The sequence below is a fragment of the Lacerta agilis genome, chromosome 15, assembly GCF_009819535.1.
Source record: "Lacerta agilis isolate rLacAgi1 chromosome 15, rLacAgi1.pri, whole genome shotgun sequence".
Taxonomy (NCBI): domain Eukaryota; kingdom Metazoa; phylum Chordata; class Lepidosauria; order Squamata; family Lacertidae; genus Lacerta; species Lacerta agilis.
In genome coordinates this window covers 20,812,370-20,828,166 of record NC_046326.1, presented here as the reverse complement: position 1 = coordinate 20,828,166, position 15,797 = coordinate 20,812,370, and the positions used below count along the sequence as shown (strand labels likewise).

The 15,797-nt window shown below is 46.0% G+C and overlaps 1 protein-coding gene across 1 annotated transcript in view; it reads right to left on the bottom strand.

Moving 5' to 3' along the window:
* OAF (out at first homolog) overlaps nt 1–13,267 on the bottom strand; it is a 33,129-nt gene extending 19,862 nt beyond the window's left edge. The window contains exon 1 of the mRNA XM_033171795.1: nt 12,515–13,267. Within this exon, the coding sequence (XP_033027686.1) occupies nt 12,515–12,763 (249 nt within the window). The 5' untranslated portion in view covers nt 12,764–13,267. The remainder of the gene's footprint in view (nt 1–12,514) is intronic.
* Between the last annotated feature and the right edge of the window lie 2,530 nt (nt 13,268–15,797).

Sequence of the window (15,797 nt, the reverse complement as noted above, 5' to 3'; positions counted from 1 at the left end):
TCAATGGCACTCATGTTCAGCTAACCAGTGATGACCAAACTTTGCCCTCCAGCTGTTTTGGGACTACAACTCCCATCATCCCAAGCTAACAGGACCAGTGGTCAGGGATGATAGGAATTGTCCCAAAACAGCTGGAGGGCCAGGTTTGGCCATCACTGAGCTAAGCAAATCCAAAGATGATTCTGGAGCAACCACACCAGTGCTGTGGAATTCAATGGCATTTCTTTGTGTGTGGAAGGGCGGGTAATGGAAAGAACAAACATATGGGAATGCTAGAACTCACATGGTTTTCTTCCAGAAGGACCCTCCCTTTCCTTGTCTCTGCCTAAGAACAGATCTTTGTGCAGGGCAGACACAAAGGCAAGGGCTAGATCTAATATAGCATAAACCCAGAGGGAGTCAATGCTAAAAGGCAAATAAGAGGTGACATGATCAAAGTTTCAAAATAAAAGTAAAAATGCATGGCATGGAGGAAGTGGATAGAGAAAAGTTTTCTATGTATGCCAATACTGCGGCCCATGCTTCGTTAGCCCAAAAATGGAAAACAAGTGAGGTCCCAACTAAAGAAGAATGGCAACTTAAGTTGACAGAATATGCACAACCCGTTGACTTAACATATAGAACAAGAGAACAAGAAGAACATACATTTAAAGAAGATTGGAAAACGTTTATTGAATATATGGGAAATAATTGTGTAAAGCTGAAAACGCTGGCAGCATTAAGATAAATTCAACAGTGTAAACACGTTTTGATGGAAGCAATAATGGAATGCTGAATGGTATAGTTTTTGTAAAATATGCAGGAATTTATGATATGCAAAATGAACCAAGGATAGAGAAGAAGGGGAGTCAGTGATATTTTAAGGATGTAAAAGGAGTATTTTAAATTGAAAACTTAATAAACATGAGAGAGAGAGAGAGAGAGAGAGAGAGACTTCTAGTCTCTCATAAGACTAGAAGTCATGGACATGCAATAAAGCTAAATGTTGGAAGATTCGGGGCAGATAAAAGAAAGAACTTATTCAAGCAACACATAGTTAAACTAGGGCACTTGCTCCCACAGGAGGCAGTGATGGCCCCCAACCTGGACTGGACAAATTCATGGAGGAGAAAAAGGCTACTAGCCATGATGACTTTGCTCCATCTCCTTGGTTAGAGGCAGTAATTCTTCTGAATACCAGTTGCTAAAAGCCACAGGAGGAGAGAGTCCTCTTGTCCTGCCTGAGGGTTTTCTACAAGCCTTTGGTTGGCTAATGTGAGGAAAAGGATGCTGCACTAGACAGGCCATTGGTCTGATTCAGTAGGGCTGCTCTTAAATTAAGCGTCTAAAAGAAGGGGCTCACCAACAGGGTGGAGACCTAGATCCTGTCCTCCCTACAGGCCACTCAGTATACGAAGCAGCAGCAACAGTGCTCTGGAGCATGTAAAGTCCTTTGCCACTGCATAGCCTCCAACAATTCTCTGATGAAAATAGGGACATCCTAAGGAAAAGCGGGACATTCCAGGATCAAATCAGAAAGCATGGTGGCTTCTGTAAATCTGGGACTGTTCCTGGAAACTAGGGACACTTGGGGGGGGGGTCTGCCCAGCCTGAGATCCAAATGAGATGTGGTGCGGGAGATTTGCAATAAGCATCTCTGCTCACATTAAAAAAGAGAGAAAAGAATAGAAGTCACCGGACGGAAGAACACACTAGGTCAAACTGGTGTGAAAGCCATTTAATGCTTTCCCCATGCAATTTGTTTTCCTCATTAAACTCACCTCCCTCAAAAAAACATATTTTTTGTCATTTCCCCACAGAGGAAACTTTAGAAGTATCTTAGGATTGGGACGCGGGTGGCGCTGTGGGTTAAACCACAGAGTCTAGGGCTTGCCGATCAGAAGGTCGGCGGTTCGAATCCCCGCGACAGGGTGAGCTCCCATTGCTCGGTCCCAGCTCCTGCCCACCTAGCAGTTCGAAAGCACGTCAAAGTGCAAGTAGATAAATAGGTACCGCTCCAGCGGGAAGGTAAACGGCATTTCTGTGCACTGCTCTGGTTCACCAGAAGCGGCTTTGTCATGCTGGCAACATGACCTGGAAGCTGTACACCGGCTCCCTCGGCCAGTAATGCGAGATGAGCTCCGCAACCCCAGAGTCGGACATGACTGGACCCTAATGGTCAGGGGTCCCTTCATCTTTACCTAGGATTGTCAAACACCAGTATCTTTTGATCTTAAATACAAGGGCCGCAGCTCAGCGGCTAGAGCACCTGCTTTGCATGCAGAAGGTCCCAGGTTCAATACACTACCCAGCAGCTCCAAGCAGGGCTGGGAGAGAACCCCTCTCTGAAACCCTGCAGTGCTGCTGCCAGTTAGTGTAGACTGTAGTGGGCTGAATGGACCATGAGTCTCTCTCAGTATAAGGCAGCTTCCTATGTTTCTACTGTATGCATAGGTGCCAGCTCTCTTGGGGCCCTGCATGCCTGAGCACCCACAAAATTTCCTGTGAAGGAGCCAGGCACCCACAAATTTTGGTGCCAGGGCCATGCATGCTGCATGGCACCCACAGCCTCGGGCACCCATGGTCACAGGGCCAAGCTGGCACTCCTGATTGTACGTGACCTGTAGGTTGTCTCCCCATCAGGCAAAGAGCAGCTTAGAATGGGAGGAGAAGAAAGAGTATAACACCCTCCTCCTTCTGTGCCGTAGTCCCAGTCCCTATGACTCCTATTAATTTTCATAAATGGCCCCTGTGGAACATCATCATGGGTTTCCTGCTTTACATCTATTTTGGCCAGAGTACTGGGAACTCATTCACATTTGGGAATGCAGGGAGATAACAGAATAAAGGTCAGGGGTCCATGGCTCGCAGATTGTAATCCTTGATAAATGTGGGTCCAGAGAATCATATAATGAGCTCCATATGCACAGTGAAGCTGGAGGTGTAAACAGCAAGATGCCAAGGTTTTCTAGCAAATTGTGAAACCAGAGGAAGCTTCAAAAGGTACAAGGAAAGGATCTGCTTTCCCAAGATAAAAGACAAGTCTTTTTGGATGCATTGGCAGGGCTTACAAGAACAACTAAATTACCTCTGTGAAGTCCCCACTGCGTATATTCCAATAGTGACACCATTCTCCAAATGCTGAGCCTTAGATAGCCAAGAAACTGGAATCCCAAGTGTCGCGGGCCCTTCGCCCTGTACAGCCCACCCCCGGACGTTTTACGGTCTATGAGTGCTGCACCAACGACAAACAGTCCCCAGCTGCAGCCCTTCAGACTACTAGCTGGATCCTGCTTACTTCATTCACCACAGACGAGGATATTGTGAACTAAAAAGATGTTTATTGCGTACAAAGCTTGTGGTTGCTGATAAATAAAGGTTGTTCAATAAGCTTATAACAGTTGTCCTATACCGGCCTAATACCTCTAAATGTTACCGGCCTATTACCTCTAATAGTTAACTAAATATCAATAACAACGCGTTTCACAATCTCTTTATCCTCTCTGCTAACATCCACCTAAGACTCTAACTCCCAGCTCTATCTCTTGACTCACACTTCAACTTCAACTCCCCGCACTTAACTCTAACTCCTCCTGCCCATACTTCAACTGCCTTACTGTCCACTGGGAGGGGTGTTTTATACCCAGGCTAAGCCCGCCCCTGAGGGTTCTAACTGTCAGAAAAGTTAACCCCTACCTGGCATGAGGCTAGTTCTCCACATACCTCCCTCCTTTTTAGGTTTGTATCAGAGGAGTTACTAGCCAAAGTATCCCTCTGATACAAACAACATTTTTAAACATTAACATAAACAATACATTTTATAACTCTTACCTATATTACCTAATTATAGCATAAACAGTTACATCTTCAGTAAAAGTACATATAGTTGTGAACATTATATACAATAGTTCATGCAGCATTAGGTCTTTATTGCAAGAAAAACCGTAACTGTCCATTAACCTTTGTCTTTGGGTCTTCATTATAAGGCGTCTGCGATGATGTTTAGGATCCTTTCACGCTCCTTATCGTCCTTAACCGTCGCAAGAAGTATCTTTCTCGGGGCACCAGTCTTTTCTCTGCCAAACGTGATGGGATGTAAGCTGTCTTCCCCGGCCAGATGACACAGTCCCATTCCGATCTCTGCACTCGAGGCGTCTGTAACGATTGTGGATCCCAAGCTGGGTAGAGTCCTTGTTTCTCAGGGCCAAAAGCTCTCTTAGTTCAACCTCTCCCTCCTTCAGGATCTCTGTTAAATGTTTAAGCTCGCAGACTTGTACACACATCTCCAGGTCATCATAAGCTGCATAAACACTGGTTGTCTGGCTTTTAAATGCACTGGGAACTATTTGCAGAAGTTTGTGGATATCTTCTGTTTTAGTCAGCTTGCTGAAGCTTTCTAGGCAAGCGTGATCTCTTAATGAAAGTAGGCTAACAAGCTCTGATTGCTTATTGCTCATAGCAATCTCCCTTGTTGTCAGTTCATCTTTGGTCTGTAGTGATTTATTGGTTCCCACTTCGAGCAATTTTAAGACTACTTTTGTATGCCTTTGACGTGGTAGTCCTGTTAATGCTGTGTAACCACATTCATTTTGGACATTTATTTGTGTTGCATGAGCAGCAGGGTACCCATCCTCCCACCACACAATCTCTAGTGTAGGAAACACTTTCACTTTCATAGAAAGTCGATGGGACCCCATGCCAGCTATAACTTCTAGCACGTCTTTCTTTCTATCTTTCCAACTGATGAATGGTTTATCATAAATTTGACTAGTTGTTCTAACTGATCTCACAGATAGGTCACTGGTCACATTGCAGGTAGACACACCTTTACCAACATCACAGGCTTTTTCAACAATGTGACTACTGTAGTCTAGATTGGGTTCATGGTTTAGTGACTTGATTGGGTTTATCATATTCACATGCATGACCCGCCTCCCTTCACCATGCTGAATTATAGTGTTTATATCATTCATTTTTGAAATGATCTTACAAGGACCTTCCCATGTAAGTTGTAACTTGTCACTGTTTACTGGTCTGATTAAATAAATATCTTGTCCTGGCTCAAAAGATCTCACACGTGCCTTTTTGTCATACCAAACTTTCTGTTTGTGTTGAGCAACCTTGCAATGTTCTTGTAATTGGCAAGTATGGCACGTTCGACAAAATAACTTTATTTGCTTGCCCATCCCAGGCCAAAAGAAATTTTGGGACACCCTTTGTTTGGTTCTGGTGATTCCCAAGTGACCTCCAAAGATACTGCCATGTGCATGTTGTATTATCTTGGTTCTGAATTCAGTAGGTACTATTAGTTGCTTGTGGATTTCATTACCCCCTCTATTAGGCTTTAAAAGAATCTCTCTGTATAGCAACCCATTGTTGACTATAAACCGCTCCGGGCTTTCAGGGGTTAATACTGTATTCAAGGCTGTGGCTTGAAAATATTTCTGTAAATCTGTATCTAGTTTTTGCTTGGCTGCAAAACTAGCTGCTTGACTATTTGTAACTGGCACTAAACTTGTATCTTGTGTCAGTTCAACAATTGTATCAGGCCTTTCCTCCTGAGGTAACTGTCGCAGTTTTTGTGCCCTAGTTATCACAAATGCACTCTGTACATGGTCAAGTAGATCCCACCCAATTAACATTGGAGCTGGGATTTCTGGTGAAACTGCTACTTGCCATTTTCCAGACCATTGTTTATATGTCAGATTAACTAATGCGACTGGCAAGATTTCTGGCTGTTTTGATATTCCTTTTAAACTGATTGTTTTGCCTTTAATAAAGTCTTCTGGCTTTAACAAATCAGGATGTACAATACTAATCTGAGACCCTGTGTCTTTTAAGCCTTTATATGGTTTACCATTCACCCAAATTTCTTCTCCTGTTTTGTGTAATAACATGTCATCTTGTTGAATTATATAGCACCTCACAACTTGGGCCTCTGGTATTTCCTGAGCCTGTGCACTAGACTGGGCCTCGGTTGTCGTGGCAACCATGTTGGCAGTTGGCTCTGCCTCCACAGTTTGGACACAATATGTCTGCTTCTGAGGGATATTATTTGCACTCTTATTTCTGAGTTCAGTTCTACAGTCCAATTGTCTATGGCCTTTTTTCCCACATTGCCAACAGATTAATTCAGGCCTTTTACCCTCACTATATTTATTTACTTTTCCCTCAGTCCCCCCCGTTGTCATAGGCGTGTTATGGGGAACATTTGCATTGGCGGGAAAAATTTTCTTGGCAGTTTCTGTGGTAAACTTTGTGGGCTGTTGCATTCTCTTAAACTTATTTGTTTCCCACTGTTTGTCCTTATATTTTGGGGCATCATAAGCGTGTTCTCGGATTTCATTTATTTCATCTGCCAGATTAGCAGCTTCCAGGATGGTTTTAGGTCGTCTTTCTTTAATTAAATACTTCAGATGACTATTAATCGTGTCATAAAATTGTTCCAATGCGATCACCTCTTTTATTTTCGCCACAGAATCAGCACCCTCCTGTTCTAGCCACTTGTTTAAATAATTTGTTGTTTTAGCTCCTAATTGAGCGAATGTTTCCTCACGCACCTTTTTTATTGTTCTAAACTTTTGTCTCAGTTGTTCTGCAGTAATTCCGAATCTAACATAAACCAACTGTTTAAATGCTTCAAAATCTTTAGATTGATCAGATGGCATTTGAGAATAAATCTCGGTTAATGTTCCACTAATACGAGCTCTCAGTATTTGCATTTTCTCCTCATCTTTTACTTCAAAATCTTCGCAAGCCCTCTCAAAAGAAATGATAAACGCTTCAGGATCGTCTTTATCTCTGAAGTCAGGGAATCTTTTTAAATCCACCCTGCTAGGATTTTGTGTGGAACTATTGTTGTTGTTTCTATTTTCTACAGCTGATAATTCAAGTCTTTTCATTTCTAATAAATATTCTCTTTCCTCCCTTTCTCTTTCTCTCTCAATAGCTAAGGTCATTTCTTTCTCTTTCAGTTCTCTCTCTTTTGCCTCAGCTTGTAACTTTAAGGTCATTTCTTTCTCTTTCAGTTCTCTCTCTTTTTCCTCAGCTTGTAACTTTAAGGTCATTTCTTTCTCTTTCAGTGCCATTGCCTCTCTTTCTCTCTCCCTCTCAATATTTAATTCTCTCTCTTTTGCTTCAGCTTGCAATCTCATTTCTAATTCCTTCAGTTTATATTCTTGTTCTAGTTTCCATTTCTCAAATTCCTCTGAGGCTTTAAAACTAGTCCCCTCAGCAGGATTTTTGTTAACTGTTTCAGTACTGGTTTCCTCAATCTGGGAAACCCCATTTTCTTCTTCAGAGCTTTCTACTTGTGAGTCCCTAAGAGCTGTTTTAGTCTTTCTAGGTGGCATTTTCTATTTATTTGGTGGTATTATTTCTGTACTTAAATCAAGGATGTTTCAGTTAAACTATTTCTTCAGGCTCAGTTTCCACAGTTTAGGTCCACAGTCACGCCTAAAGTTACCTCAGTGCACTTTGTCCAGCGTACTTTTCCGACCTCTCACTATAAACCTTTCTGCCTGAAATAGTTTCAAACGCAAAGTATCTTTGTAACTCTCTCACAATCTCACAGTCTTAGGCGCTATCACACCACACCCTAGGGCCAGGTAATTTCTCTCTGAATTCCCCTTCTCCCTTTCCAGGTGTATGCGATCCCCCTTCCTGACTAGATTGTAGAGTCTCACAGAAGTTTGCTTAAATCCTCTTTAAGCCTCACACTTCACACAATGCGTCACCCTTAAATCTTTCTTGTACCTTGGCACTTCTTGCCAACACTTTAGATCTTGGATCTCAACGTGACCACCACTTTATGACAATCTTTCGTCCCGACGCTGTCACCACTTTAATGTCGCGGGCCCTTCGCCCTGTACAGCCCACCCCCGGACGTTTTACGGTCTATGAGTGCTGCACCAACGACAAACAGTCCCCAGCTGCAGCCCTTCAGACTACTAGCTGGATCCTGCTTACTTCATTCACCACAGACGAGGATATTGTGAACTAAAAAGATGTTTATTGCGTACAAAGCTTGTGGTTGCTGATAAATAAAGGTTGTTCAATAAGCTTATAACAGTTGTCCTATACCGGCCTAATACCTCTAAATGTTACCGGCCTATTACCTCTAATAGTTAACTAAATATCAATAACAACGCGTTTCACAATCTCTTTATCCTCTCTGCTAACATCCACCTAAGACTCTAACTCCCAGCTCTATCTCTTGACTCACACTTCAACTTCAACTCCCCGCACTTAACTCTAACTCCTCCTGCCCATACTTCAACTGCCTTACTGTCCACTGGGAGGGGTGTTTTATACCCAGGCTAAGCCCGCCCCTGAGGGTTCTAACTGTCAGAAAAGTTAACCCCTACCTGGCATGAGGCTAGTTCTCCACACCAAGGAACCGGAATCCCAAAGTTAGCAAAACTACAAGCGAAATCTTAAAAGGAGGAGCTGCCCAATGAGGGCTGAGCATGCTCATTGGCCACTGATGGCTAGCTGAATGCTGAAAAGTGGTGCTGCTAGGGAGAGAAATGAGAACAGGATGGGGTAAAAGCAGAACTTGACGCTGCAACATTTTGTGGTAAGCCTCATTTGTAACCACCACCACCGATAACAATGTACTATTCATGTGCACAGTGCTTTAGAAAGAATAAATGGCCAGGTCTAAGACCCAAGGGCTTTACAATTTCCATATATATCTCCACCACCACCAAGAGGCTTGCATATACAGTTGACCTGTGTTGATTAATTCTCAGCATGCTCCTTTGCTGAAGGGCCTTGCTGGTTAACAGCCATATCTACCTGGTGCTGCATTCTTTGAAAGAACCCAAACAAAGAATGGGGGTGGGGGAGGAGGTCCCACCAGAAGTTGGCCAGAACACCCTGGTCATAGCAGAGATGGGAAAGAATTACGGCAGGAACACAGCAGGTAACCCTCTCGGTGTGGGGGTGCTTTGAGGCTTTCCATTATTACTTATCTTGTAGCAGAGGGACTTGCAGCTATAAGGAACCACAAGTTACTCAAAGATCTTTCTTCATGACATATGCACACTACACATTGGTAATCTGAACTTTGTGACATCAAAAGCTAAATTCTCCAGCCCGTATCATTCTATGCAAATTAAAAATATGTGCCTGATTGCTCTACTTTTCCATAAATAGACTTTTCTTTACCCCATTGTGTAATTCTTCTTTTGGTAGTCATAGGGAAGGGCAAAACCTGACCCAGGATAGCCAGTGTGCTGCAGTAACAGTGTCAGACTAGGCTGCCCGGTGAGACTCAGGTTTAAACCCTCACTCAATCTTTAATATGGCCAAGAAACCTTTGGTGAATCTCTCTCAGTTTAAACAATTGGTAGGGTTCTTGTGATGACAGAACAAGGAGAAAGAACATGTGCAAAAGGTTATTCATAAATCCCCAGGGGTGAATTAACCAACAGTGCTTGGTAAATTCCTGCTTCTGAATTCACCAAGCACTGCCAGCATATTTTCTAGCTTATTCACAGTCATAAGGGCTAGGAACTTCCTTATTTGAAAACAAGATTTGGGGGAAGTTAAATTCAGCATCCAATACCACTTCAGCTGACATCCTGCAACCAGTAAGGCAGGACCTACTGAAGCTCAACAGGGAAGGACAAGAAAGTAGCAGAGCCCGATAATCAGGCACATTCTTCCATTCTTTCCCACTACGCCCCCCTGTGTTTATCAGACCTTCTTCTTGCAGAGAAGGGCTTTAGTTTTTGTGGCAGAGCACATGGTTTGCACAGAGGTCACAGGTTCACTTCCCAGCATCTCCAGACTGAAAACACTGAAGATGCACTTTCAGTCAGTTTAGACAGTGCTAAGCTCCTAACTTGCTTTGTTTTAAAGCAGGGATGGGGGAATCTGTGACTCTCTGGATCTCGTTGGGCTCCAGTTGCCATCTGCCCCAGCCAGCACAGCTATGGGTCAGGGATGATGTGAGTTGGGAGTCGAACAACAGCCTGTGAATCCCTCGTCCCTTGTGTTAAGCTGACACAGATCTAATTAGGACCTGGACCTGGGATTTCAGTGTGGTGGTGGAGGAGAGGGGAGCCCCCACAGCTTGCTTTGGTTTACTTGCTGGTCCTAATTTGGGTTCCGCCTAACTCTCCCCTTCCAGGAAAACCTGCAGGAGAACTGTTCTCTATTGCCTAATGGAAAAGTCTGCCTGCTCCAAAGCACAGAACCATCATAACAACAACAACAACAGTTTATTTCTTGTACACCACCACCACCACCAGTTTATTTCTTGTACCCTACAAGATTTCTCCCTCCACAAACAAGGGAAAAAAGAGGCTTTTGCATGGTGCATCAGTTTACGGAGGCCTGCATGGGATCACTCCCCTCTCTTTCTGCAAGCCTAATGCCAGAAATCACAGTTAAAGATCCTCTATAAACACTCCCACCCTCCCACCCATCCTGCAAGCTTCTCCCTCCATGAGAAGATATCAGTGACCAGAGTTCCCAGGCTGGAGTCTCTTTGATCTGCTCCATTCCACTGCGTAATGTAGGCCACTGCAAAATACACCAGGGACCATATTCCAGACAGTGGACCGTTCAGGGCTGGGGGTGGGGGGAGGCAGGGATCTACAGACGCCTCTGCTTAATAAAGGAAAGGACAATGGATGGGGCATAGAGAGATGCTCCTCGCCTCCCACACCCAGAGCACAAGCGAGCCAGTTGTTTGGGGCTGTGTCACTGACCGCACAGCGATTACTCCATTGTGGGAGCCTTTCAATCAGGACTGATCTTCATTTTCAAGTAGCTGCTGTGGGTCAGAAAGAGCCTGTTGCACACGGAAGCCGTAAGATGCAGTCTCTGTTCAAACATGCGCATGCCATCTCTTGATTCCTTACCACTGCAGTTCAGTGAGCATAAGGAGAACTTTGCTGGGTCAGACCAAGGGTCTTTCCAGTCTGAAGTTCTGTTTCTAACAGCCAACCAACTGCCTCGGGGAAATCTGCAGATTGGGCACAAAAAAGGCTCGCACCATTTGGGACTTTTTGGTTTAGAGAAACAGCAAGTAAGGGTGACAGGGTGCAAGTGTGTACAGTTATGCATGAGATGGGGAATGGAGAAAGAGAAAAGTATTTTCTGTCTTTCTCCTAACACGAACACTATTACTATTAGTATTGTAAAAACCCAGTAAGACATCAAACTTCTCTGTACAGGGCTGCCCTCAGATGTCTTCTAAAAGCCATATAGCTGTTAATTTCTGTCTCATTGAAATTCAATGAAGCTGAATGTTGGAAGATTTGGGACAGAGAAAAGAAAGGACTTGGCCATACATAGTTAAACTATGGAACTCACTTCTGCAGTGGGCAGTGATGGCCACCAACGTAGATGGCATTAAAAGAGGATTGGACAGATTCATAGAAGGTAAGGTTGTCAGTGGTTACTAGCTGCGATGGCTCTGCTCTACCTCCACAGTCAGAGGCAGTAACGCTTCTGAATACCCGTTGCTGGAAACCACAGGAGGGGAAAATTCTCTTGTGTTTGGGTCCTGCATGGTGGTTTTCCAGAAGAGGCATCTGGTTGGTCACTGTGGGAACCAGATGTTGGACTAGGTGGGCCACTGCCCTGACCCAGCTGGGCACTTATGTTTAATATTAGATATACCCTCAAGCTAGTCAGGCCAGTTCCTACAATCCTTGTCCCCACCCCCTTTTATGCAGGGAGAGTGAGGAGCCACATTGGGGGGTTGGGGTTGGAGAGGGCTTTGGTGCTCTTGTGTGGCTTTTGCGTGCATGTGCAATGAATGAACTAGCCTTTGATGTCTGGGAGCCGACTCCATAAAAAAAAAACCAGAACACTGTAAGGATGTGAGCAGATGTGATCGTTGCACCTCTGGCATTGGTTGGGAAATCAAAGATGCAGATACTGTCTTTGAAGCAATCTCCAAGCTGAAACCCTACACACTGTTTCTCATAAGGTAAGAAGAGCCCTCCTGGATGAGGCCAACAGCCCCTCTAGACACGTATAAAGTCAATCCTACTAGCTTCCGACCAACTCTCAGTCCAACTCAGCCTAGCGGGTGGAAACTCAGGCTTAGAGTTCACTGAGCCACCACTTCAAATCCTTGCAGAGCCTATGAATCTCCCACAGCCACTATAGGCAATACACTCAGAGATGTGGAGGCCACCAGGATAAAATCGGGAGGACTAGAATTAGTTCGCCCCCCCCCCCCTCAGGCCTTCAGATATCTAGTACTCTTTCAGTCTGACCTACCTCCAAGGGCTGCTGCGAAGATAAAATAGAGGGAGGGGCACACACCATAGATGCTCCCCTCAGCTCATTGGAGGAAGGGGGAGATTAAAAGTTTAAGCAATGTGCCAAATATATCAGAATATTTGGGTGGGTGTGTATCTATTAACCCCATCCTTTCCAGTTGATTCCCCCGTTCATCCTCTCACCTTAGAGGAAAGACCATCACATTTTCCTGGCGGGGAGAAAAAAAGCCCCCCCCCCCCCGCCACAATTCCTGTGCTCCCCTCGACCCCCGCGTGCGCCCCCGCACCTGTTTGAAGTCGGCCGTGAGGGTGATGAGGGTGCCGTCGCCCTTGCGGAGCTCCAGGGTGACGCAGTCCGCCCCGCTGTCCGCCTGCAGGCTCTCCTCCGTCACTTGCCCATCGGGGAGCCGGACGCGGACTCGCAGCTCCGACGGGGCCCCCGACGCCGCAGCCACCCAGGGCAGAGGCCGGGGCCACAGCAGCGCCGTCAAGAAGAAACGGAGCCAGCCTCCTCCTCCTCCTCCCTGGCAGAGCATCTCCAGCAGAAAGTGGGGGGGGGGGTATTGAGGGCGAGGGAAGAGAGACTGATCCAAACACCCTCTAAGAGGGACCCCCCCTCCCGACCGGAGTCCCGATCACGCTCTCCGCAGCTCCCCCGCCCCGTCCGGGAAGAAGGAGGGAAACTTTCCCAAAGTTTGCAACTTTCCTTCTGGAGTTGGCGGAGGCTCCTGGCTTGACTGCCTGCCGTCTCCTTATCCCTTCGCCGGGGGCAAAAACACACACCCTGCACTGGCGCCCCCTCGAGCCCCTGGATGTCGCTCGCGGTGCCGCCTGCCCTCCGCCGGACACCGCATGGGCTGCTGGCGAGGGAGGTCTACTCCTGGGAAAGTCCTCTTGCGGCTGCGCTCCGCCCCGCCCGGCTGCCAGGGGTGCTCGGATGCTGACTGCTGCTGCCCTCGCCTCGGCTCCCGTTGTTCCTGCTGCCGGCCCTCGCCTCTCCTTCCTCTCTCTCCCCTTCCAAGGTCCCCCTTACTTCTCTCCCTCTCCCTCCCTCCCCCCACTTTTTTGCTCCTTTTCATTCAATCGCCCCGTCACTTCCTTCACTCTCCAGCATAACAACCCGTCGTGGGACCTGCCTTAAAGAGACATGCGCCCCCTGCCTGCCTCCCCCGCCTTGGAAAGGGCAGGAGCGCCTGTGCAGCTCCCCACCCCAGCAGGAGAGCGAATGCGAAAGCAATAAAACTGGAGTGGAAAGAAAGAAAAAAGTTGAAGGAACTTTAGCACTTGCACGCACATGCCGCCACCGTTGGTTTCAGGCTTCCTGTGATCATCTTGATTTATAGGGAGCGGGGGCTCTTTCCCTTAATCAAGACCATCCCTGCAAAACTTCAGCCAAAAGTCCGCCTCCCCTACATTTTTTTCCTCTTTTTGAAAAAGATACAGTGGGATTTCCCCGCTACAAAACAAAACTACAATGTTACGTTTACAGCATCATTCATAAGATGAGTAGCAGGTGATATGACAGGAGTCTATAAAACTACAAATGGAATGGAGAAAATGGATGGAGCTTGTGGGCTTTCAATGAGGCTAAATGTTGGAAGATTTGGGACAGAGAAAAATGTCTCCTTCATGCAATGCATAAACTGTGGAACTTGTTCCCACAAGAGGCAGTGACCGCCACAAACTTGGATGGCCACCTACTCTCAGCAGCCAAAAGCACCATAGCCAGACACTGGAGAGACCAACAGTATCAAATAGTATGGGAAACATCCTTTTTGGAAAAACCAACCAACAAACTGAAACTGACATGGGGACAAATAGAAGAAGATGCCTTCACCCTGGTATGGTTACCCTTTATCACATCCACAGCTCAACAAGAAGACCAAGAACCCGCCAACAGCATTTGAATCAATCTGGCTAACCTGATCCAAAAACACCCACCCACCCCACTCACACATGAAAACAAATTTCACTACGGCCAATCAAAGACAACCGACCACACCTAGGCCAACCCCAGCCTCTCTCACCACCAAAGGAATACAATTGAATAGTAAAGAGAACCCACACAAGTGACACTGACACAAAACCTCAAACATACACTAAATAGAATAGAACAGGCGTCCCCAAACTAAGGCCCCGGGGCCGGATGCGGCCCAATCGCCTTCTAAATCCAGCCCACAGACAGTCCGGGAATCAGCGTGTTTTTACATGAGTAGAATGTGTCCTTTTATTTAAAATGCATCTCTGGGTTATTTGTGGGGCATAAGAATTCATATATTTTTTTCAAAATATAGTCCGGCCCCCCACAAGGTCTGAGGGACAGTGGACCGGCCCCCTGCATTGCCACCTGATGCCACCCTCCTACTCACCATTTGGCCCTCCACCTCTTCTCCCGTTTTCTTCCTAATGTAACACTAATGTCTCGATGAAAGAAACTGATCTGTAGAAAATATAACTTGAAAAAAGAGACATTGCAATACTTTTGTAAACCAAGAAATCTTTAATAAAAATACATATTCAAAACAAAACAGAGGATTGGACAAATTCATGGGTGATAAGACTCTCAATGGCTAAGCTTTACCTCCATGGCTGGAGGCAATAATGTTTCTGAATACTGTACCAGTTGCTGAAAAGTACAGGAGAGGAGAATGCTGGGCTCCTTGCTTGTAGGCTTCTCATTGGGGCACCTGTTTGGCCACTGTGGAAACAGAATGCTGGATTTGATGCTTCAGGCCCTTCTTAAGTTCTTGATCATTCTCTCCTGCTGTGGTTCGCCAGCAAATGGTATTCAGTGGCAGACCATCTGTGAACATGGAGGGAAGTACCATACAGTACATTTGTCACTGCTAGGAGCATAGGAAAACACTCTTGTGCTCGAGTCCTACTTGCAGGTTTCCACCGTGAGAACAGGACGCAGAACTAGATGGGCCATTGGCCTGATCCAGCAAGCTCTTCTTATGTCTGTTTACACCACCACCCCTGCCAAAGGTAGCCAGCAGGATGCCCTCCAGATGTTGGACCACAATTTTCATCCTCCCCGACCTCTGGATGTGCTGGCTGGGTTTGATGGGAGTCAGAGTCCCACCACACTGGGAGGGTCACTAGATCTGGCCTGCACGTGAGGCAGAATGAAGCACCTGCCTCAGGCGGTGGAATTGCAAGAGGTGGTGCTCCATCTACCTCACTGTTTTCCCGCCTGAGTTCAGTGAGAATCAGGGCATTCCTCCACACCACGTTGCCACTCAGCTTCCCAACTAGAGTCCAATACTACACAGGAGGTTGTCTCATGTTAAACCAAACTATTGGTCCATCTACCTTAGTGCCGCCTCCTGACTGGCAGCATTTCTCCAGGGTTTCAGGCAAGGGACAGCTCATATCTGACTAGGGAGAACTGGGTTCAGAACTCTTCTAGTCCAGGGGGTTGTTAGGGGGTTGTCCAGACCGAACCTTTTGCATTGGGCTCCCAGATCTACTGTCTCATTTCCATTCTCTTTAAAAACACACAGGGCAGTTTTCTCTCTGCAAAAGGGCGTAAATTTGCATCTTTGCACATGAATTGGCATATACAAA